The 25,928-nt window shown below is 41.4% G+C and overlaps 2 protein-coding genes across 2 annotated transcripts; both read left to right on the top strand.

Annotated features, from left to right (window-relative positions):
- Positions 1 to 233: 233 nt before the first annotated feature.
- LOC308314550 (protein tyrosine phosphatase domain-containing protein 1) lies at positions 234 to 11,543 on the top strand (the record flags this gene model as incomplete). Its single annotated transcript, XM_080762180.1, has 11 exons — positions 234 to 415; positions 667 to 747; positions 925 to 1,043; positions 1,200 to 1,337; positions 2,042 to 2,313; positions 4,061 to 4,351; positions 5,050 to 5,295; positions 5,411 to 5,527; positions 5,622 to 5,723; positions 10,756 to 10,866; positions 11,463 to 11,543. 11 exons carry the CDS (start codon positions 234 to 236, stop codon positions 11,541 to 11,543), a joined length of 1,740 nt encoding a protein of 579 aa, XP_080618306.1.
- A 1,678-nt stretch (positions 11,544 to 13,221) lies between these two features.
- On the top strand, positions 13,222 to 25,889 carry cimap1b (ciliary microtubule associated protein 1B; the record flags this gene model as incomplete). Its single annotated transcript, XM_080762181.1, has 6 exons — positions 13,222 to 13,333; positions 13,466 to 13,669; positions 15,281 to 15,382; positions 15,788 to 15,909; positions 25,421 to 25,561; positions 25,788 to 25,889. 6 exons carry the CDS (start codon positions 13,222 to 13,224, stop codon positions 25,887 to 25,889), a joined length of 783 nt encoding a protein of 260 aa, XP_080618307.1.
- Positions 25,890 to 25,928: the final 39 nt, after the last annotated feature.

Genomic DNA, 25,928 nt, shown 5'->3' on the forward strand with positions numbered 1-25,928 from the left:
TCTTCAATCATACATAGTACGTGATGGAATGAATGTGCCATGTGATGTGGCCCATTCGGAACAACATTTCCCAGCATTTCTTTCGGATGCTTCAACAGGCTCACAGCTTGAACCACAAATAGGACCTACTGACTGTTATCAACATTCGGTCTGTTCACGTCCACATCCACACTTACAGCACGTCACAGTGCAGTATCAGACTGATCTGGGGACAGCGTTGACCGTCCGATACAATGACCCTGCCGTTGTTACCGGTGCCTCGGCCCTACTACACCCTGGCCAGGGAGAATCTGGTCAAAGCCATCCCACACAGGATCCTCTGTGCACTGGGTTGTAGAGGACCGCGCTGTCGCTATGAAAGCCCTGCCTGCTGGAGATCCAACCAGCAGGCAATCCTAGGCCTCTTCTCCTCCTGGTGAGACTGCTTGGCAGGAGTTTGTTCAATGACACAGCATATAGACTACTGTCCAGTGTCCAATGCATATATATATATTAGAGACTATATAATGTTGTCTTTAACTTTCTTCTTGCCACTATTTGTATATAGCCTACCTACCGCTTATCTCCAAAACAGACCTGTACTGTACATTTCCGTTATTTAGAATATTTACTTGTCATTTGAATACAAACATGAATATTAATCTCCCGAATGTGTTCCCATCCCAGGGTGACGGACGACATTGTCGCCATGACACGGCCCGCCACGCATCTGATTGAGAAATTCAACATCATACAGCAGTTTCACAGGTATCACTTGATAGCTGTTTCCGCTTTGGATGGTTGCGTTATGTCACCACCATGCATGTGAGAATGCATGCACGACTGTACACAAATCTTCTCTGTCATAATGTGTGTGTGTGTGTGTGTGTGTGTGTTTGTGTGTGTGTGTGTGTGTGTGTGCGCACACCCCTATTTCCCCTGTAGGTTGAAGATCAAAAGCATTATCAACATGCAGCTCCCTGGAGAACACCTTCACTGTGGCCCTGAGCAAGACCCTGAAAGTGGCTTCACCTACTCTCCACAGATCTTCATGGACAATGACAGTAAGATCATATAATGCAGTGTTTCTCAACCTATGTTATAATGCACTGTGCTGTGTAGTAGGCGACTGTTCTACAAACACGTTACATGACTTTGTACCATTGCATGATAGTTTAGCTTTACCGTGTGTGTGTGTGTTGTGTTGTGTTTATTTGCAGTTTACTTTTACAACTTTGGGATGCCAGATTATGGTGTGTCCTCCCTTGTTAACTTGTTTGATGGAGTGAAGGTCCTGGCGTTCGCAATCAAGGAGGGAAGAGTGGCTATACACTGCCATGCAGGCCTGGGGAGAACTGGTAGGAATATCATTCTGGAGCCCGCACACCAGGTGTGCGGGCTCCATCCATCGTCTGCTGAAGTTTCTTTAGCCCAGCACCCAGCCTGTCGATATGCGTGTTCTACGTCCGCTCTAGGAATATCATTCATAACATAAGATGGGTTACAGTACAAGTGAGAAACCAGTACAAGTGAGAAAAACTCTCGGCCCCTTTCTTTTACTGGTTTCAGTAACACTACAGTAACATATTTGTACTAGATAATATATCATGAACATGGCCGTGCGTACTAGATAATATGAACAGTACTGTATAGACTATAGATCATATATAATTTTAACATTATGTAATGCATACTACTAGATAATATATATATACAGTAATAACATGTATAGAAGAAACAGAATATGAATAGTATGCATGTAGAAACATTATGAACTGTATGACTTTATGTACATTTATCCTGAAACGTAAACAATCAAAATGTAGACAAAATTCAATTTAAATGTACTGTATACATTGTCCTGAAGGGGAACTTTGTTTTAGATTCTAAATTAAAACAGTATGCTGCACAGTACTGTGCTATGTCTAAAATGTAGATGCAGCCCTGCAGCACAGACACAGTAATACGGAGAGGAAACACAATAATATAAACAGCCTCACACACATATAATAACCTATTTCAGCTATAGATCTTATACACGTCCTTCTGGCTTTCTCTGCAGGTGTTCTGATAGCTTGTTACCTAATCTACACCCTGCGCATCAGTGCTTCCGAGGCCGTCCACTATGTTCGTATTAAAAGGCCTCGTTCTATCCAGACCCGGGGTCAGATCAGTCAGGTGTTTGACTTCGCCCGCCTGCTGGTCACACAACTGACCCAGTACCCGGACATCAGCTTACGACACGGGGATCCCTTTACCCTGCAGCACTACCTGAACCGCCAGACACTATTGCTGCATGGGCAGGAACTGCGCACCCTCAGACACACACCTAAGGTCATCTATCAGAAGCTTTCAACTGGTTTAATATGTAGTCTACAGTACTGTATATGCTGCTATGAATAGAGGGTATGCGCATGCATAAAACGAGTGGCAAAGTGAGTTTAACGCCGTTTAACAGGACTTTTATTTTTAATAGGACTTTTCTGTATGGATGTATGGGCCTTCAAGGCCAGAAAGTAGTGTTTTGCCACTCAGTATAGCGTTTCTGCATAACTTCCGGGTATGATGATGATGTCACGCGCATACCCTCTCCATCTCTACTACTGATGTTAACTAGTTAAGCCCGATTAAAAATGTTCACATATAGCTCATCTACAAGCTCACAGTGTGTTGCATTGTGAATTTGTAGTTCTGCTTTTTTCACACTTTTTGAACATTTTTTTAAACGCTTCACAAAATTGCCCAAAAAGGGACGCCATGGTGAAAGTGGTTAATATCAATAAACTTTATTTATTCAGACTCAGGTCCAGTTAAAAACATAAAGTACTACATACAAACAGGAACACCCCTATCCCTGCAGTTTTACAATAAACAGTCATACCAGTGCTTTCAAAAAGCAGACCGATACCTATATACTCAGGCTGGGGTTCTGAGACTCATTGAGCCAACACATACATTTGTACATCAAATTTCTCAGTAATGCTAACTCCCCCCTGTCAGGTGTAAAGGAGCAACTTGTACACTCAGGCATGAGGGAAGCATGAGTTCAAGTCCGTTGCTCTCCCCTTGTCCCCCATATATGGGGACTAGGTTGGTGGAGGGTGTGTAGAGCCCAGGATCACATTAGATGATTGACACAGGGGTGAAAAATGGGTTACAAAATCGTGGGATAAAAAATATATTAAAAAAAAAGTTTCTCAGTAATGCATGAAAAGTATACACACCCACATTACAGAATAACAACTCACTTGCACTGCTCCACCTTGGCTTTTTCAACAGTATACTCATGCAATCATAAGCAACCTGCAGTTTATACATGCTCGCTTTCCTGAACTTTGTTCCACAAGGGGGCAGTATACAGGGGAGTGCAGTATGCTCTGAAAATGGCGTTGGGCTTCACAAACATCCTCCCTAACTCTCACAGACCATTATCATCACGACACTACCCCATTCCTTAGTGCGCTGCAGTGACCAGGTCATATTCCATGCATGTGCTAATTTAATAGCACAGTCTATTCAGAGTACATGAAACCTAGCGTCCTTATTCAAAGTATTAGTAGGCAAACATTCAGCGATCTTATGCATTCCCGCTCTTAAAGGAGCACTTGACCCATATCCAACCTTATCTTCATTATAAGACGACACACCACGACTGCCCTCTCTCAGGGATGGCCTGTTCCAAGCTAACAGAAACTATACAGCCTTTGACTTTCCAGGAAAGTGAAGGTTGAAATCTAGTTTGAAATGATCAAACCCGCCTACCGACGATGACACGGGTAGGCAGGTTTCTGACCGGACCACAGCCCTCCTCTGAGACACAGTGAATAGACAGAAATGGTGCCATCTTATAATGAGCATTAGTGAGGACTGACTATTTTCAAGCTACGAAGATAGCTTGAAAATGGGTAAAGTGGTCCTTTAACGGTAATCATCGCTTTGCCGATCAGCTATTTTCAGTGAAAGCTTTCCCCACAATAACAGAAAACAGAAAAGACACTAGCATAGAGCCCTGGTATGGGGGACTCTACTCAACCATATATGGGTATAAGTGGTTAATTTGATGTTTAATGCACTTTACTAGGTGGTGTACCTTCTATGTGTGCGTCTGTCTTGCCTGTCCCTGGGACTCACCGCCCCACCAGAGTTACATGCCGAGTTGGAGAGGAGATCAACGATACGGATGTTGGGGCAGACCGTGAGGGAGACACTGGTTTCCAAACAGTACATGTCACTGTTAAAGGAGGTCGAGAGGTTGCGCTCGGGGTCTGTGTCCTCCTGGGACAAGCCAGTGGGTTCTCTGGAGAGGAAGAGAGATTTGAAGTTCAAGCGCAGCCTCAGTGACTCTGACCTCAGCAGCACCACAGCAAATAAGGCAAGTGTTAGTTGACACACCTAGACACTAATAACCTTTTCTTTTATAGCGTCGATTTTTTTGTTTGTTGGCTAAGTCAGCTCCTCATGACACTGGCCACCTCTAGTTAAATGGCCATTGTCCTAATTGAAAGATAGCACGCTGATCTCGCCCCTTTTAGTAAAATCAATGTGACTTAGGTATTTTTTGGGCCAAAATTTTAGTAGTACATAACTGACAGACAGTTTGTATAAATACAGTGTATTAATAGACAAATTGTTATAAATGTTTTGCTGAAATGATTAAAGGGAAATTCCACTCATTTTCAACATTTTACTATGTCATTAATATAGAGCTGTTAAAAAATGTCCCCCCATTCTGTGTTTCCTAGAACTGGAGGTCTGAAAGAAATCATTAACATTAACATCTTGATGACATCATCAAGATGTGATTCACCAAGTGTCAATCATCGTTAAGTGGTGATGGTCTGTTAATTATTCAATTAGTCAATTAAGAGTCATATTGTGACTCTGGCCGTCACATTCCTCCACCCATGGAGAAAGCCGACCAAGATAGTTTTGTTTTGGATCATTTTTGTCTTTTTCCTAAAACCTTAAAAAATGACATAGGCCATTAGTTTAAGAAGGCGACGATAAGTGAAATCAATGAAAGAGTTTTTTCACTTTTCTTTCCCGTTCTTTTTACTTTGGCTCCTATAGCATCTGAATCCGGGGGCGTACTGGATACCAGTCATGGGAGATAAAAGAGATTGGTGTGGACAGGACCTAATAAGAGCGGATTTGAGACCCGTCAGTCCCTGTGTCATCTCTTCAGCCATTAAAAAGGATCCTCTCATGTCCAAAAAGCCAGCAGATGGTGGTGTAAACACCAACCGTGTTAAGAGGACAAAGTACAGCACTGCTAAAAAGCAACCAGGGATCTCAAAATTCAACTCCATAGCTGAGGTATAACTGTAAGGCTAGTTTTGTAAAGAAATACATTAAGTGAAGGCCTGCCTGTGTTGTCAACAATGTGCCAAAAAAGGTTTTAATTTTGGATTCTGGTTCCTGTTATCCGTAGCTGTATGGAAACAAGTCAAATCTAGGAGCAACATTAGTGGCACTTTCTATTGCCAGGGCAATGGCAGACAAGGACCCACCAGGAGAAAATATTCTACAAAAGACTGCTTTGCTGCAGGTACAACTATTCGTCTTATAACATATATTCACAGTAAATGATTTTCCATCGCCATTTTAAAAGCCTGAACTCAAGCACTATATTGTTTCAACAGGAGGAGATGAACACCAGTGAATGTGGATGGGCTTTGCTGGTCACAGAGACAGATCCTCAGGTTCTAAGCCATCTGCTGTGGACCTGGCTAGAGAAACTTAAGGTGTGAATTAATGAAAAAACTAACTGGAGACACCCTAGCCCTGATACACATAGGACCCTTCAGTCCTGCAGCCTGAGGGTCCTCCTGGATCAGGGCTAATATATGGTCCCCTGATGTTGACCTCATTCTCCAGTCTTTCTCCCTGCCCACTCCTCACTGTCTTTATGGCTTTGACTATTTAAAGATTCAGGTAACCTGTGCATCAGTGGTTAAATAGATCTACCATATGCCATGTCGTTGCTGTCGGGAGGGAACCACCTAACTAAAATAATTAGGTTATAAATCAATGCTATTCAATAGCCTTTAAGTCTGTGTGTTGGTTCAAAAAAATCCAACCAATGAAAAGTGTTAAAATGCGCTTCTGACAATACCTCTTAACTTTGAGGCAGTATTTCATTTCCTGAAAATGTAACATTTTGGAGTTAGGTGGTTTCTGCCCGACAGCAGAGATATGGCAGAAATATTTAAGGTTACCTTTGTTTTTGTTTTTTTCCAGCATCTCACTCTTTCCTCTCTTCTTCTACAGGAGCCTATTTTGAGAGGTGAAGATATAGAAATGTTGATTTCTGCAGCTAACAACCCGTACCCTCTCAATGTGCTTAAGAAGGTATAGGAGAACAGTCTTCTTTCCATCTTCCAGAGTACTCAGATTTCTAGTGTACACAAACAAAGATTTGAAGTGTAGGTGAAAGCCAGACAAAGTGGCATAATAACCATACACTTTATTGACCGGGGTTCCCCCAGGGGTCTATAGGTTACTAATGTTCCCCTCTAAGCTCAATCTATACATCAACTAGAACTGCACTCTGCCGAGTGCATACTTGCTTGTTGCACACTAGTAGGCCATAAATGGCCTACTAGTGCGCAAGCAGAGCGCGCAAGTACTTTCGACTGCTGGAAAGTATCACATCTCAGTATCTCTGTGAAGGAACGTTTGAAATGTATAATCATTACGTGTAACTATTTGCTACCTAACTACTTTTTTACAGAAAAATGAATCATTGATATGTGATGAAAAAAAAGGTATATAAACTGAATTAAAATATATTATACAGTATAATTATTTTATTACTTATTGTAAATTGTCAATTGTTTTAAATGTATTTCATTTTGTACTATAGTGATATTAATACTAAATCATGATCAGAGTAATATGTGTCTCTAACTTCAATTTCTGTAATAATACTTTCAAATTTGTTGAAATATACATGATCTAAAATACTTCCGAAATCTGTAGTTGGATTTGTATTTAATTGTTTAAAGCCTAATCTTGACATGAAGGTCTTTATATTTATATCTTTTTCAGTATAATGGTCTTCATTGAAATCTCCTATTATCATAATTGTGGAAGTCGGAGATGATAGATACTTTACCATTTTCTTGAGAAATGTGTTTAATTCCGTAAGGTTTGTTTTAGGTGATCTGTACATAAGAATGATATATAGATCTTTATTTTTTACATGTATACATACGTGTTCTACTTTTTCTAATATCTCGATTTCTTTTTGAATTATTTCAATGGCAATATCTTCTTTTATAGCAAACATAACTCCCCCACCTATATCATATTCTCTGTCATTCCTGATTGTTTTGTAATTGGTGTTCATTGTTTTAAATTTAAAAGTAATGTTATTATTTTTCTTTAAGTGTGTTTCAGTAAAAGCTATTAGATCCAACATTTCGAGTTGGGAATCTGAGTTTATATCTTGTAAATGTGTTAGATAACCTCTGATGTTCAACAATCCAATTTTTAATGAATGTTTTAATGGTAATTGAGTTATCTTCCGTATATTTGGATTTTCTAGAGGTGATTGTCGTAATCGTATCATTTCTCTTTCTACATTCTTATCTACTTTGATCTTTTAGGACTAAAATCAAGTATATATAGATCTCTTATCCTTTTCACTCGACTGAATGCTACATAGGCTTGTCCCGGGTTAAAACGTGAGCCCTTCATAGATACGACAATCTCTTGTATAGTTAAACCTTGAACCTTATGAATAGTTAATCCCCAAGCTAATGTCAACGGGAATTGAAACCTATTTGTTGATCCTGTTCTTCTGCCTCCATGGAAAATTATAGCTTCATGTCTGTATATTGGAACTGCTTCTGGGTAATTTTTATATTTACTATTAGACTTCGCATTAAGACCAACATCTTTGTCTTGGAATTTAACAAGTATTACTGTAACATAGGTGTCGTTTTTCTCAAAGTCAATATACTCAACAAGTCCTCTGATACCGTTGACTAATCCATCAGATACCATTACATTAGTAGTCAACATCACTTGTGCACCAATTGCTATACTGAGTGTTGTTGGTAAACCTCCTGTTTGTGATAGTTTACTTTTTGTGCAATCCAGATCAAATAACCGTGTGTCTTTATCTTTTCTACTATCTTCTGCCTTTATATGAAAAATAGTAATAGTAAATAGTAAGTGATGACGTAAGAGATATGGTCATCTGTGTAGTCTGGTCCCAGCAGACCAGGCACAGATTTACAAATTACAAATCACATTACAACTACATACAGAGTATGTAGTTGTAATTTGATTAGCAGTATACTGTGGTTACTTGGTTCCAAAAAGTGAAGACAAGTTTTCTTCAACGGTAAATCTGTGCCTGGTTTGCTGGGACTAGTTACAACATTACGTCATCCTTGAGAGAGTACATGGTGTGTATATGACGTAATGTTGTAACTTGTAACTTGTAACTAGTCCCAGCAAACCAGGCACAGACTGTATGTAGTTGTTCTAGTTACAACTAGAACTGCACTCTGCCGAGTGCATACTTGCTTGTTGCACACTAGTAGGCCATAAATGGCCTACTAGTGCGCAAGCTAGAGTACTTTCGACCGCTGGAAAGTATCACATCTCAGTATCTCTGTGAAGGAACGTTTGAAATGTATAATCATTACGTGTAACTATTTGCTACCTAACTACTTTTTTACAGAAAAATGAATCATTGATATGTGATGAAAAAAAAGGTATATAAACTGAATTAAAATATATTATACAGTATAATTATTTTATTACTTATTGTAAATTGTCAATTGTTTTAAATGTATTTCATTTTGTACTATAGTGATATTAATACTAAATCATGATCAGAGTAATATGTGTCTCTAACTTCAATTTCTGTAATAATACTTTCAAATTTGTTGAAATATACATGATCTAAAATACTTTCGAAATCTGTAGTTGGATTTGTATTTAATTGTTTAAAGCCTAATCTTGACATGAAGGTCTTTATATTTATATCTTTTTCAGTATAATGGTCTTCATTGAAATCTCCTATTATCATAATTGTGGAAGTCGGAGATGATAGATACTTTACCATTTTCTTGAGAAATGTGTTTAATTCAGTTTATACATACAGAGTATGTAGTTGTAATTTGATTAGCAGTATACCGTGGTTACTTGGTTCCAAAAAGTGAAGCCAAGTTTTTTTCAACCGTAAGTCTGTGCCTGGTTTGCTGGGACCAGTTACAACATTACGTCATAGTTGAGAACTGGGACCAGAGTACATGGTGTGTATATGTATGACTAGCTCTCAGTGATGACGTAAGAGATATGGTCATCTGTGTAGTCTGGTCCCAGCAGACCAGGCACAGATTTACAAATTACAAATCACATTACAACTACATACAGAGTATGTAGTTGTAATTTGATTAGCAGTATACTGTGGTTACTTGGTTCCAAAAAGTGAAGCCAAGTTTTTTTCAACCGTAAGTCTGTGCCTGGTTTGCTGGGACCAGTTACAACATTACGTCATCCTTGAGAGAGTACATGGTGTGTATATGACGTAATGTTGTAACTTGTAACTTGTAACTTGTAACATTACGTCATATACACACCATGTACTCTCTCAAGGATGACGTAATGTTGTAACTGGTCCCAGCAAACCAGGCACAGACTTACGGTTGAAGAAAACTTGGCTTCACTTCGAAGAGACCAAGCGAAATGATTACTTGCGCGCTCTGCTTGCGCAAGTAACTACATACAGAGTATGTAGTTGTAATTTGATTAGCAGTATACTGTGGTTACTTGGTTCCAAAAAGTGAAGACAAGTTTTCTTCAACGGTAAATCTGTGCCTGGTTTGCTGGGACTAGTTACAACATTACGTCATCCTTGAGAGAGTACATGGTGTGTATATGACGTAATGTTGTAACTTGTAACTTGTAACTAGTCCCAGCAAACCAGGCACAGACTGTATGTAGTTGTTCTAGTTACAACTACATACAGAGTATGTAGTTGTAATTTGATTAGCAGTATACTGTGGTTACTTGGTTCCAAAAAGTTGTTACAAGTTACAAGTTACAAGTTACAACATTACGTCATATACACACCATGTACTCTCTCAAGGATGACGTAATGTTGTAACTAGTCCCAGCAAACCAGGCACAGATTTACCGTTGAAGAAAACTTGTCTTCACTTCGAAGAGACCAAGCGAAACGATTACTTGCGCGCTCTGCTTGCGCAAGTAAAAATAGACAATTACAAGCTCACAATCGTTCCAATCAACAAGCATTGTGAGCGTTCACATACGTAGCTTGACGTAGCTTTCAGTCAGATATTCTTGAGCGGCTTCATGCTATGCTCAAAGGCATAGGGGGTAATACTCTGCAACAGTGTTTGCAAGACCCACATAGGCCCATATGCTGATGTGGCAGTCAGCTGAGCAATTGGGCGGGGTATTTAAGCTCACCTAGACTGCATGCATTACAATTTACAATTTACAATTACAATTTAGGCATTTAGCAGACGCTCTTAATCCAGAGCGACTTTCAATGTCTGCCAACGACTTCATTAACTGATTCTTTAGCAACCCACAGCGCCAACGACGTCTTTATCGTCTTTTTCAGATGTGTATAACATTGGGCAAAAATAAATAAAAATAAAATAAATTATAGAAACTGGCGCTCAGGGACTTTTTGGCACCCCATAGTGGCGAAGAATGAGTTAACGCAGATAATTTAATATTATGGCTGATTTCCGACATTGACTGCAGTACTCTATTTGTGTTTTCCAGGCTCCGCGACACACCATCTCATGTCTGTTGAGCTGTGTGGGTATGGTAACCAGTCTGTGCCCACATAAAGAGGATGCAGTGCTGCAACGTATGATGCGGTCACTTACCAGGGTAAGTGTGTGTGTGTGTGTGCGCGCGCGCGCGTGCGTGCACGCTTTGGTCGGTGGTTCTCAAAGTGGAGTGGGGACCCCCAGCCAGGGGTCCTTGAGGGGGTTCCAGGGCGTCCCCAGCAAAATGTTTTCATACAGCATCCAGATGAGTTTAACCAAAAATTCTGATCGACAAGCTCACAACTTAATTTGTTTTAAAGAAATTGTAATATTTTTGAAACACAAATCTGACACAAAATATTTTCAAATGGGGGTCCGCAGCCAAAACATATTCATTTGGGGGTCCTTGACATGGCAAATTTTGAGAACCGTTACTTAGGTCACAATTGGGGGAATTTAGTCACTGACTGTACACACCGTAGGTCGCAGTTTACTATGAAAATCTGCATCTCACAGGTTCGACTCCCGAGCCAGACGGCCTTTGCCACGTGTCGGGGTCACTCCCCATCTCTCTCCCCCTTTCCGGTCTGTCTACTGTTCCCTATCAATAAAAGGCATAAACAAGCCCCAAAAACAAAAAAAGAAAAAAGTCTTACTGGTATGTACTGTATAAACTAACTAATGTATAACTAGCCTGTTTCTCTGTTAACCCAATAGCACCACCAAGAGGAAATAGAAAGCCTCACAGCTTTGATGAAGATCTTCAAGAGCTGCTTCAGATACACACTCCACAATTAGACTTCCCTCACCAGAGCCTGCAGCTACATGTATGCTGTCACTGTCACTGCCAAGACCACAGATCAAATGATCATGTTTTCTTTTTCTGTTTCGTATGTCAGGGGTATGTCAGGGGTTCGTAGGTATGTCAGGGGTTCCCACATTCTTTCCACTCCAGATCCAAAAGAGAAATTTGGTGAATCCCAGAAAGCCAAACATTTACATTATTAATTGTTAATCCCTATTTAATAGTGAAAATAGCTAACTAGCTACTAGCTAAACGCATCACATTGTGACACGTTGTGACCTTGTAAATCTGCTATTTTCATTTATTTTATGAATTTTTCTTTATTATTTTTTAGAAAATTAATACGTTTATAAATATATATATGTTTGATTACATTTTGTAAAATGTATAGGAAATGTAACGCATAGAAATGGTTGTCCACGAAATGGTTCCTTACCATATAGGTCCTGTCTCATTGTTTACTATAGGAAACACTGGTTCTGACAGTGGGGGAAAAAGGAAATGTGGTTTGACAATTGGGTGTACACAGTAGGCTTATATACAGTATTATAAAAGTTGCAACAAAACAAAACAAAACAAAACAGCTGACTGGTGACTAGGCTACATCAAATGTGGGGTTGATACATTTGAAAAATATATAATATCATCTTGATCATTAACAATGAATAGGCGCCTTTTGTTTTTCAGTTGATTCTTTTATACACTTTGGTTCTGTAGCATTAGTCTACTAATACCAAATTGTGTCTCAAACATTGTGACTGACTAATTCAGTGCAGTAGCCTACTCTCAAGATAGGGATAGGCCCAGAGGTCGGTAGCTATTAGCCTTAATAGCCTACACCTCACTGTGCTTTTGTTTATGTTTTCTGTGCTTTGTGTATTATTTGAGTGAATTGACTATATGGACATTTCAATAAAAAGTTTTTTTTAAGTTCACATATAATATGCCTTCTTCAGTATTGTTTTTAAGACTTGGCTGACAACGTTTCCATAGTGATGGTAGGCTATCTGACTTGGCTGAGCTTGTCAGGTAGCCTACCATCACTATGGAAACGTTGTCATAGTGAATTTGACAAGTCTAACAATCTAAGTTCATTCACACACTGAACAGCATGCACCTGTATAGGAGGACACAGCCATAACACCGGTAAGTCACTAAACTATCCAATCAAGCCCAGCATTATGGAATGTGTTTGATTATATAATATAACAACTTCATTTCAGATTATATGACGCACAGGCAATCACAAAATTCTCGTTTTGGCACTTGGTGGATATGGTTTATTTTGGTGTGAGCGAGTGAGTGTTTGCTACTTTCAGCTTATGCCTGCACACAAATGTAGGCATAGGCCTTTTTTAATCTAAAGGCATGAAAGGGGGCATAACTATAGCACAGCGTCATGCCTGCACAAATGGTAACCAATCTGGGAACATCTACTGTAGGTCATTTGGTCAAAATAAAGAAAGTGTATCTGTCTGACTCTTGAGAGATTATAGCCTACTAGCCTACAACATGCATGTGGCATATCAATTTGAACTAAGCCTACTAATTTGTTTTAGCCTATATATTTTATAAATCTTGCTTAATGAAATCCTGGAAAATGTTATAATAAAATAATATAATGTACAATGCATGTGCTCTCTCTCTCTCTCGCTCTCTTTGTAGTTAATCATGTCAGTCACTAATATTTGGGTTGGTTCCTGGAGGCCCCATAAACCCAGAGGTCCCATAGCAGCTCACTACAGCAGCCCAGGGCCAAAATATGCTCTACCTGGGTCTACAGGTAACCACAAATGTACCAATGTACACAATGCAATAAATGTTCTTCTTTAAAAAATACTGAAAAGGCCCTGCGGTATTCTGCTCTGCTAATGTAATATAGGCCTACCTGCAGTACTCTGTCCTCTCCCTATAGGTGTTAACTTTCACGACCCCACAAAACGGAAATTGCCAGCATTCAGTTTTGGGACACGCCATTGCCAACTCAGATCTGACAGCTCCCCTGGACCGAGATATCTGGTCCCTTCCAACGTCACCAGAGTTGGCCGAGTTGGTACTCCTGCATACTCACTCTATGGACGCACCCGGGACCCGCAGCTGTTCCAGACCCCTGGGCCAGGTTAAAAGAAAGAAAATGTGCTCATAAGTTGGTTTAGAAAAGGCTGTAGGCCTATCGGCAGATTTTAAAACATGAATTAAATGTAGAAAACTTCAAAGGTAGGCTACTGGTGGTTTCTAGACGTTCTTGCAGTAGGCCTATATTCCTGGAGTTGTGTGTGTGTGTGTGTGTGTGTGTGTGTGTGTGTGTGTGTGTGTGTGTGTGTGTGTGTGTGTGTGTGTGTGTGTGTGTGTGTGTGTGTGTGTGTGTGTGTGTGTGCGTGCGTGCGTGCGTGCGTGTCTGTCCTTCACACATCTTGAGAGCCATTGATCTGATCGACTCAACACTTGGCTGGCTTGTGTATTACTAGTGTAGAGTATAAGGAAGTGTAGTGTTGAGTTGAGTGTGAACTGTGATTTGATTTATGTATTAGATCCCCATTAGCTTTACTGTGAATCAAAGCAGCTACTCTTCCTGGGGTCTCAAACACATAATCAAAAAACATTTATTTCCATATTATTACATTCATATACTATACACTAGTATACATTCATACAATACAATACAAATCATCAACTCATGATCCATCTACTACATTTGATAGCTAGCTCTACAGACTAGTACAATCCAATCTTCAACATTGACATCAAAACAAATATATTATAATGGGTAGCTCATACGTATGTATCTCCTTCACATCTGAACAAAAACAACTTCAACTTCTTCTTAAAACTCATATAGTTAACCTCATAGTCTAAAACAGTATAGGTAATTAGTTCCCCTGTGAACTCACTGTGAACTGGTCCACTTTGAATTTGCACACGTTCTGAAAAGTCAGACGGGCACTGCACTAGTCCTATATAACCAGCAAGACGCCCTGAGCGCATCCGCCTGGGTGACGGCAGACTGCTGGGCGAGCGCTGGCACTTTGGCATGGGGTGTCAGATCAACATATAGAATGAATTCTGTACTAGCTATATATGGAGCGTGTCTTGAGTGTACAGGGTTTGATGAGGTCAGATCAACAAGAGATGCTGGCCGGCTCCACATATATGCAGATCTAGGTGATGATCCAGTATTCTCCATATATGGTTATCCAGGGTTAGATGAGGTCAGTGTCGTGATCTTCATATATGGACATGGCCATGGTGGCGTGACGTGTCACGAGGCGTGATATCATGAGGCGTGGCCATATATCGAGGCGTTAAGGGTCTCCATGATGTCACGTGATGTCACAAGGCATGATGGATTGGCAACCATATGGACGGACGCAAGATGCAGGATTTCATAGTAAATGCGACCTTCGGTCGCAAATACACATTTTATCTATACTAGAATTGTACCATTTCAGCAGTGTGGTCAACATTTCAATAGGCTGATGAAGAAAACACTTTGCTTGGAGTGAATGAAACAAAGTAAATGAAAGGTTGTGTTATATTGGACAAAGATAATGTTTTTCTTGGAGTTTTTACAACACATTCTTTCATGTGAATTTATAATTAAACTAGGAATACAGTAGGATGGTTAATTTAGAAATACTTTTTATTTCATTTATTTTTTACAATTTACACACATTATGTTCATGCAGTGTAGCACAATCTACGTTGACTGATAATTTGTCTGGTGTTTTAGATTGCTACTCCACGGACAACTCTGGAAAATCAGTTTACCACTGTGCTCCTGCTTACTCTATATTGGGCAGAACCAAGGAGTTTCACAATGACCAAACACCAGGTAATTACAGAGTTACACTGTTGAGCTAATTTATACAACAACAGAAATGCATCACATTTTCCAAAAAAATATATTTTGTTTTTGTCAAGTGACACAGTTGTGCAACAAAATGTAAATTAGGCTTTACACTGAACCACTGAAGGAAACTACAAAACGGTTACTTTGCAGGATTCAGATTCAAAATTAAGTGAGGTGACGTGGAAGTTTGAGATGTTTCATCTGGTTTCCAGGCTAGAACCCCAAAAAGCAAAAACAATTACGATTTCTACCGCTGCTGGTGTGAATTGGACGTTACATTATTCTAGTTTTCGATGGGATTGTTATTACACACAATTACACAAAATACTGTGGCGTGGTGTGGGACAGTAATGCTTGTCATTTGTCCCTGCACTGTATTTCTCCAAGGCCCTGCTGCCTACCTTCTGCCTGCCGTGCTCGGGCCCAGAACTGTGACCAAGACCACTGCTCCCAACTATACTCTATGTGGGCGCAACAAGATTGGCAGCTTCCATGAGGACCTGCAAAAGGTCAACAAAACATGGAAAAGAGTATCTTTTGCATATAGTCTACTTTGGTCAGGAGTCAGGACCAATATCTTATACTGGATTTGACTACTATTAAGTGTGATATGAGTGACTTTGCATGATTTAACCTTTGCAATACTGTCCAGAACTGAGAGCTGAGAGCTGCCTGTCTTTGTAACAGGGATGTGGCATCCCTGTGACAGGCCTGTGAATTGTGATATCATACTGATGTACGGGCACTGTCTAGTGAGCTAATCTAGTGAGCTAATTTAAGGCTTCCGGTGGACGATCTCTTCAAAATAAGAGTACCTCTAGAGTATTGAAAAAAAGTTTAATTTGCACATTAAAACTACAAATTAAGCATTTAAATGATGCTATAAGACACACATTATGTTTCTGTGTAAAAACAAGTAATTAAATAATAATAATAATAATAATAATAAAGTTATCTAAATGGATAAATGCTATTCACTGGAGTGCATGGACTTCATAAAGTGGACACTGGACAAAAGACGGCTCCGCGAGGCAACTATCTGGACATACCCACACGTCCGGGGAGATGTCCTCTACCACACCCCACTCTCCGCTAAGCGGGAGAGGTGTAAAATTCAGAGCAGCAGACCTTCTATTGGGGTCAACACTCAAAAAAGTGCCGTTTCCAGACCCAGAATGGACACTGGACAAAGAGGCCTCCGCGAGGCAACTATCTGGACATACCCACGCGTCCGGGGAGATGTCCTCTACCACCCCACAGTCTCCGCTAAGCGGGAGAGGTGTAAAATTCACAGCTGGAGCCTTTCTACTGGGGTCAATGCAAAAAAATGTACCGTTTCCGGACCCAGAATGGACACTGGACAAAGAGGCCTCCGCGAGGCAACTATCTGGACATACCCACGCGTCCGGGGAGATGTCCTCTACCACCCTACAGTCTCCGCTAAGCGGGAGAGGTGTAAAATTCACAGCAGCAGAGCTTCTACTGGGGTCAATGCAAAAAAAATACCGTTTCCGGACCCAGAATGGACACTGGACAAAAGACGGCTCCGCGAGGCAACTATCTGGACATACCCACGCGTCCGGGGAGATGTCCTCTACCACCCCACAGTCTCCGCTAAGCGGGAGAGGTGTAAAATTCACAGCAGCAGAGCTTCTACTGTGGTCAATGCAAAAAAATGTACCGTTTCCGGACCCAGAATGGACACTGGACAAAAGACGGCTCCGCGAGGCAACTATCTGGACATACCCACGTGTTCAGGGAGATGTCCTGTACCACACCCCAGTCTCCGCTAAGCGGGAGAGGTGTAAAATTCACAGCAGCAGAGCTTCTACTGTGGTCAATGCAAAAAAATGTACCGTTTCCGGACCCAGAATGGACACTGGACAAAAGACGGCTCCGCGAGGCAACTATCTGGACATACCCACGTGTTCAGGGAGATGTCCTGTACCACACCCCAGTCTCCGCTAAGCGGGAGAGGTGTAAAATTCACAGCAGCAGAGCTTCTACTGTGGTCAATGCAAAAAAATGTACCGTTTCCGGACCCAGAATGGACACTGGACAAAAGACGGCTCCGCGAGGCAACTATCTGGACATACCCACGTGTTCAGGGAGATGTCCTGTACCACACCCCAGTCTCCGCTAAGCGGGAGAGGTGTAAAATTCACAGCAGCAGAGCTTCTACTGTGGTCAATGCAAAAAAATGTACCGTTTCCGGACCCAGAATGGACACTGGACAAAAGACGGCTCCGCGAGGCAACTATCTGGACATACCCACGTGTTCAGGGAGATGTCCTGTACCACACCCCAGTCTCCGCTAAGCGGGAGAGGTGTAAAATTCACAGCAGCAGAGCTTCTACTGTGGTCAATGCAAAAAAATGTACCGTTTCCGGACCCAGAATGGACACTGGACAAAAGACGGCTCCGCGAGGCAACTATCTGGACATACCCACGTGTTCAGGGAGATGTCCTGTACCACACCCCAGTCTCCGCTAAGCGGGAGAGGTGTAAAATTCACAGCTGGAGCCCTTCTACTGGGGTCAATGCAAAAAAAATACCGTTTCCGGACAGAAAGTTAGAAATAAATACCTTTTAATTAATCATTCAATCAATCAATTCAATGGAAAGAAAAAGGCATACAGTTTGCTTACGGTGTTTCTCATTCACTGTTACACGAAGAAGAAAAAATATTTGTTCACTCTTCAGAAATAAAACGCTCATTTAAAAGTTTCCAAATCCCTACAATATTTGTTTTTAAACATCACAATTTGTCTTAATGTGGACTGAGAAGCTACTTTAATAGTTTAGTAGTCACAGATTTGATCAATTTACTGCATGTGTGTGCGCATCTGTGTTAATACAGCAAACATTATTCAAACACATGCAAAACATGCAAAAACTACAAAGTCAATCAGTGCAAACATCACTCAAAAGTACGAAATGGTACTATAAGTGCAACGTACCTATAAGTGCATACATTACTCAAATGTATAAAAAGGTAAGACGTGCAATGTACCAAGTGCAAACGTTACTCAAATGTATAATATGGTACAACATGCAATGTACCTCAATGCAAACGTCACTCAAATGTATAATATGGTACAACATGCAATGTACCTAAGTGCACACATCACTCAAATGTATAAAAAGGTATAGTGCAAAGCATCACTGCAAATATAAAGTGCAAACATTGTACACACACACACACACACACACACACAAATTGATCAAAAGTTAGATGTACTTTTAAAGCAAAACCAGCTCAGTCTAAACATTTCAAACGTTTGTTTTTAGATGATCACAGTAAGCACTATTGGATTAAATCACGTGGGGAGGTGTCATTTGGCGTCCCTCGCATCCTCCATTGGCGGCGAAGTTCTCCTACAACATAGATAAAACAGAGCCTTTTAGTGCAGTGCAGTACTTAAACTATGTACTCATAGCAATAATCTTTTTCCTGTCAGCTCATACAATATGATATCTCGCTTTTCAGTCTCTGTTTGGAAAGTGTTGAGACTCACATCAAACAGAACAGCTTTGGAAAATAAACAAGTGTACAGACCACAGCTACTGGTATCAGTTTGTGTTATGAAATGAGGGCAACTGTCATAACACTCATATCTAAATGTGATATTCATACCTCTACCATGAATTGCAAAATACTGTAAGGCTAAGTATTTTTGCAGTGGACCAAATACATTAACCAGGTCTTGTTCATACCTACGGACTGAATCCATTAGAACAACATCTAAGACTATGCTATCACCCTCCACTGTCTTTTTAGAGAAATCTACGACAATTGCTCCCCAATGAGTCTTTTGGAGGTTGACTGGCAATATTACCAACTCATAGCTCCACCAATTCTGTGATGTTCTTGGTACATCTGGTAGTATGCTGATGTCACCACAATAAAGACTCATTAACTGTTGGCTTACAAAAATGCTGGGACAAATATATGCCCTTTTGTCAACAGCAACAGATAGCAAGAGCTGATGGTACTGATCAATTGTCTTATCACACAGCCACCCGTTAGCTTTCTCTACGCAAGCTAAGTCAGGTGAAGGAGTTACCTCTAGCTTTGGAATGGGTGTCACTTGTGTGCGTTGATTGCATCTGTCTGTGCATTTATGCATTTGTTTGTCCTGACGAAACTTGATTATTTCTTCACTTTTTATTTTCTCGTATGACACGACATAGAAACTACTTGTGCCTAATGTATCTGTGTGCTGTTGAGCGGATGCTCTTTGCATCAGCTCAAAGGTATAGCCTGCTGTGTCATTCGATTCATTTGTCCAGATATGCCATTTAGCATCTTTACGGATGTACAATGACGCATATGGTGGCCTGTCGAAAAATACACACATACTGGTCAAAGCATACTTATTTTGGTGGTACAGACAGGATAAATTGAACGTAGTTGGAATTTTTGTGCCAACTCTTAACAGGAGAAGTAAGGTCTGTGGGCTGTTAATTACTTCATATGTTGATAAGCTCTTTTCCTGCTGACATGTTTCACATTGTTCAGATTGAGCAGGTAATATTTGTGCAATAGTGTCTAAGATGCCTTTTTGTGACACGTCAAGTGGCTGCACTATGAATTGTGACATGTTCTTTGTAGATGGCAAGGCCTTGTCACCACATTGAGTACAACTATACAGACTAAGCAATACAAGCAGCTTGTACTATTGTACTTGTTTGTTGTAGTGTTTTGGCATTAACTAAAGTGCTGAAGATGTACATAGCCAAATTATACCTCTTATCTCTGTGTATGTATTGTTGTTTGCAAATGTGACTTGCCTGTTTCATCAAATTACTTTTACATGCCCTTATGGTACAGAAATCTAAATCTTTGTTATCTGCCTTTCCTACCACTATTCTCCAGCAGCGTAACAAGTACATACTCATGCTATCTTGATTGAAGATACGCATACTGGCTTTTAAAAGCACTTTGGACCTGTCACTATTAATCTGAATCGGTGTTGTGTTTGTACCAAATATCTCCTTCTCTTTGCATCTCAATTGTGTGAGTAGTTCCTCTATAGCCGATTGAGTATGTTCTTCAGAGATCATGAATGCAACAGGAGTTGATGAATTAAACGAACTTACTATAATTTCATAATACAAAATCCTTTTCTCTGTTAGTTTAGTCTTAATGATCCCCCCTGTGGCATCCCATGACGCGGCACATTGTGCGGTCGCATTGTGCCACAGTTTCACTCCTGCTTCACTAAAACATATAACCTTAAGGGGACTAACTTTAATAACTTGAATGAATCCTTTTACAACAACACTGTCTGTGTCTTTATCCTCCCATTCTTTTTTAAGGTCCATCAAAGCTTTGATCTCACTGTTATCCTTCCATCCTAGTTTCCGCTGTTCATATTTGACCTGCCTGTACAAAGAAGTGTCTTTGCCAACTCCACTACGATTTCCAGCTATTAAAGACCTTGGGTCTGCATTGTTCACTGCCTCAATGTAAGCATTATGTGCAAATCGGTTCTTCATTTTTCTACCCAAGTTTGCACGCTCTGTGCTTCTAATATATCTACCTCTCAATTTGTCCTTTGTGTGATGTATGTTGCCAGTGTAAGCTATATGAAATATGCCGTCTTCGAATGAATAGAGATGTATTTTAAAGGTCATCTCACATGAAGTATGCCGACAGGCGCCAATGATTGTCAGACATGGCTTGCTTGATTTTCTAACGACAGCGGTAGAAAAGTAGTGATTAACAAAACGGATTATACAGTATGGATTCGATTCCTTGACTTTGCTGGCAAACAGCTCTTGCCATTCATACATCTTCAAATATTTATTTCCTTTGACTCTTAAGGAGTTTACAGTGTCCCATTCTGAAGACTTCAAAGTAAAGGTAGTAGGTTCAATGGCACTGTGTTTGAAGGGTCCTAATGTAGCACTAGATAGTCCCATGACACTCTGAACAGTACCATCATCTAGACTCAGAGTCTGTACAGACTGATGTACAGTGCTATACGAGTGATCTATTTCTACAGCATCTAGACTCAGAGTCTGTACAGTGCTATACGAGTGATCTATTTCTACAGCATCTAGACTCAGAGTCTGTACAGTGCTATACGAGTGATCTATTTCTACAGCATCTAGACTCAGAGTCTGTACAGTGCTATACGAGTGATCTATTTCTACAGCATCTAGACTCAGAGTCTGTACAGTGCTATACGAGTGATCTATTTCTACAGCATCTAGACTCAGAGTCTGTACAGACTGATTCTGTACAGTGCTATACGAGTGATCTATTTCTACAGCATCTAGACTCAGAGTCTGTACAGAATGATTATGTACAGTGCTCTCATGAAATGCGTGGTGCACAACAACTGGCTTTATAGGCACATGAACACTGCTGGTTTGATTTAAATGTGATTCATCTACACTAGTGCTGTCTTCCTGCACATGAACACTGCTATTGTTCTAATGGATTCAGTCCGTAGGTATGAACAAGACCTGGTTAATGTATTTGGTCCACTGCAAAAATACTTAGCCTTACAGTATTTTGCAATTCATGGTAGAGGTATGGCTATCACATTTAGATATGAGAGTTATGACAGTTGCCCTCATTTCATAACACAAACTGATACTAGTAGCTGTGGTCTGTACACTTGTTTATTTTCCAAAGCTGTTCTGTTTGATGTGAGTCTCAACACTTTCCAAACAGAGACTGAAAAGCGAGATATCATATTGTATGAGCTGACAGGAAAAATGTATTGCTCTGAGTTCATAGTTTAAGTACTGCACTGCACTGAAAGGCTCTGTTTTATCTATGTTGTAGGAGAACTTCGCCGTTTTTGCATGTTTTGCATGTGTTTGAATAATGTTTGCTGTATTAACACAGATGTGCACACACATGCAGTAAATTGATCAAATCTTTGTCCAGTGTCCATTCTGGGTCCGGAAACGGTACATTTCTTTGCATTGACCCCAGTAGAAGCTCTGCTGCTGTGAATTTTACACCTCTCCCGCTTAACGGAGACTGTGGGGTGGTAGAGGACATCTTCCCGAACGCGTGGGTATGTCCAGATAGTTGCCTCGCGGAGCCGTCTTTTGTCCAGTGTCCATTCTGGGTCCGGAAACGGTACATTTCTTTGCATTGACCCCAGTAGAAGCTCTGCTGCTGTGAATTTTACACCTCTCCCGCTTAGCGGAGACTGTAGGGTGGTAGAGGACATCTCCCCGGACGCGTGGGTATGTCCAGATAGTTGCCTCGCGGAGGCCTCTTTGTCCAGTGTCCATTCTGGGTCCGGAAACGGTACATTTTTTTGCATTGACCCCAGTAGAAGCTCTGCTGCTGTGAATTTTACACCTCTCCCGCTTAACGGAGACTGTGGGGTGGTAGAGGACATCTTCCCGAACGCGTGGGTATGTCCAGATAGTTGCCTCGCGGAGCCGTCTTTTGTCCAGTGTCCATTCTGGGTCTGGAAACGGCACTTTTTTGAGTGTTGACCCCAATAGAAGGTCTGCTGCTCTGAATTTTACACCTCTCCCGCTTAGCGGAGAGTGGGGTGTGGTAGAGGACATCTCCCCGGACGCGTGGGTATGTCCAGATAGTTGCCTCGCGGAGGCCTCTTTGTCCAGTGTCCATTCTGGGTCTGGAAACGGCACTTTTTTTAGTGTTGACCCCAATAGAAGGTCTGCTGCTCTGAATTTTACACCTCTCCCGCTTAGCGGAGAGTGGGGTGTGGTAGAGGACATCTCCCCGGACGCGTGGGTATGTCCAGATAGTTGCCTCGCGGAGGCCTCTTTGTCCAGTGTCCATTCTGGGTCCGGAAACGGTACATTTTTTTGCATTGACCCCAGTAGAAGCTCTGCTGCTGTGAATTTTACACCTCTCCCGCTTAACGGAGACTGTGGGGTGGTAGAGGACATCTTCCCGAACGCGTGGGTATGTCCAGATAGTTGCCTCGCGGAGCCGTCTTTTGTCCAGTGTCCATTCTGGGTCCGGAAACGGTACATTTCTTTGCATTGACCCCAGTAGAAGCTCTGCTGCTGTGAATTTTACACCTCTCCCGCTTAGCGGAGACTGTAGGGTGGTAGAGGACATCTCCCCGGACGCGTGGGTATGTCCAGATAGTTGCCTCGCGGAGGCCTCTTTGTCCAGTGTCCATTCTGGGTCCGGAAACGGTACATTTTTTTGCATTGACCCCAGTAGAAGCTCTGCTGCTGTGAATTTTACACCTCTCCCGCTTAACGGAGACTGTGGGGTGGTAGAGGACATCTTCCCGAACGCGTGGGTATGTCCAGATAGTTGCCTCGCGGAGCCGTCTTTTGTCCAGTGTCCATTCTGGGTCTGGAAACGGCACTTTTTTGAGTGTTGACCCCAATAGAAGGTCTGCTGCTCTGAATTTTACACCTCTCCCGCTTAGCGGAGAGTGGGGTGTGGTAGAGGACATCTCCCCGGACGCGTGGGTATGTCCAGATAGTTGCCTCGCGGAGGCCTCTTTGTCCAGTGTCCATTCTGGGTCTGGAAACGGCACTTTTTTTAGTGTTGACCCCAATAGAAGGTCTGCTGCTCTGAATTTTACACCTCTCCCGCTTAGCGGAGAGTGGGGTGTGGTAGAGGACATCTCCCCGGACGCGTGGGTATGTCCAGATAGTTGCCTCGCGGAGGCCTCTTTGTCCAGTGTCCATTCTGGGTCCGGAAACGGTACATTTTTTTGCATTGACCCCAGTAGAAGCTCTGCTGCTGTGAATTTTACACCTCTCCCGCTTAACGGAGACTGTGGGGTGGTAGAGGGCATCTTCCCGAACGCGTGGGTATGTCCAGATAGTTGCCTCGCGGAGCCGTCTTTTGTCCAGTGTCCATTCTGGGTCCGGAAACGGTACATTTCTTTGCATTGACCCCAGTAGAAGCTCTGCTGCTGTGAATTTTACACCTCTCCCGCTTAGCGGAGACTTTAGGGTGGTAGAGGACATCTCCCCGGACGCGTGGGTATGTCCAGATAGTTGCCTCGCGGAGGCCTCTTTGTCCAGTGTCCATTCTGGGTCCGGAAACGGTACATTTTTTTGCATTGACCCCAGTAGAAGCTCTGCTGCTGTGAATTTTACACCTCTCCCGCTTAACGGAGACTGTGGGGTGGTAGAGGACATCTTCCCGAACGCGTGGGTATGTCCAGATAGTTGCCTCGCGGAGCCGTCTTTTGTCCAGTGTCCACTTTATAAAGTCCATGCACTCCAGTGAATAGCATTTATCCATTTAGATAACTTTTTTATGTTATTTAATTACTTATTTTTACACAGAAACATAATGTGTGTCTTTACAATAACTGTAATGTAATAATAATACTAATAATGTAATGTAATAATTATTTAATTAACGAATTAAATAACCTTATCTTATTCTGAAGGCAACCGGATGTCTTAAATTAGCTAGCTCTCAGACAGGAAGTTCTAAATTAGCTCATAAGACGGAGCCTGATGTACATATCTTTGTTCCGAGTTTCCGACGTACTAACAGTCCCACACTACTTTGGTCCGACGTCCGACTCCTTCCCCAAACCCTAACCTAATCCTAACCGCATGCGGAAGCAATGTGTGTGTCTTCTTAACCGGCCAGCGGCCACGCATGTGTCTTTACCGGCCACACAGAGCCACGGGTGAGTCTTAGCCAGGCACGCATGTGTCTTGTCTTGACTGGAGCCACGGGTGAGTGTTAACCGGCTAGGCGGCCACGTAAGTCGGACTGTGTACGTCAGACTAACGTCTGCCCCCCACACTGATGACTGATTACTTGATACTGAGTTACTGACACGACTCATCGGTTTTATGAGATTATTACATTTTAAGAATAACCTTAATGATAAACACTGTAACTTACAACAATTTTTGGTTCATTATGTTTAATGTCTGATTTTCATTTAGATTCTTAAATTATATAATAATACATTATAATAATAAATAATTATAATAATAATAATAAATGTGTTGATAATTTGGTTGATGATTTATTCTACTTAGTACTTACCTTTGTGCACTTCATGTTGTCCTCTCCAGACCCCTGGTCCTGGGACGTACCAAGTGGTGGACCCCTGCATCTACAAATACAAGCCTCCCCACTACAGCATGACAGGACGCAACATTATGCCTGGCGACGGCACAAGAACACCTGGCCCTGGCTCACACCACCCTGAGCAAGTGAGACATTTCATACAGAATCATAACCATCATTCACTTTTTAAAATAAAATAATTAAGATGAATGTTCTCTGCAATACACATGAGTGAAAGGACACATTCGTTGTGTGTGTGTCTTTGGTTCTTTGAAAAATAAAAACAATGCAGACATATTTTATTTTATTTCTCCATTTCACAGTATTTTCAGTGTTTTTCTTCATTCACTAACTGAAACTTTTTGTATTTAGGTGACTTTCACAAAATTCAAAGCACCGAGCTTCACCTTTGGAGTGCGCCATTCACAGTATGTTGCACCTTTAATTGAGGATGTGGTGGAACGAGCACTTTGAAGCCTGATTCATACTTCATTGCACAATGGTGTTGCAAGT

This window comes from Protomyctophum bolini (genome assembly GCF_963924005.1).
Source record: "Protomyctophum bolini genome assembly, chromosome: 4".
Lineage (NCBI taxonomy): Eukaryota > Metazoa > Chordata > Actinopteri > Myctophiformes > Myctophidae > Protomyctophum > Protomyctophum bolini.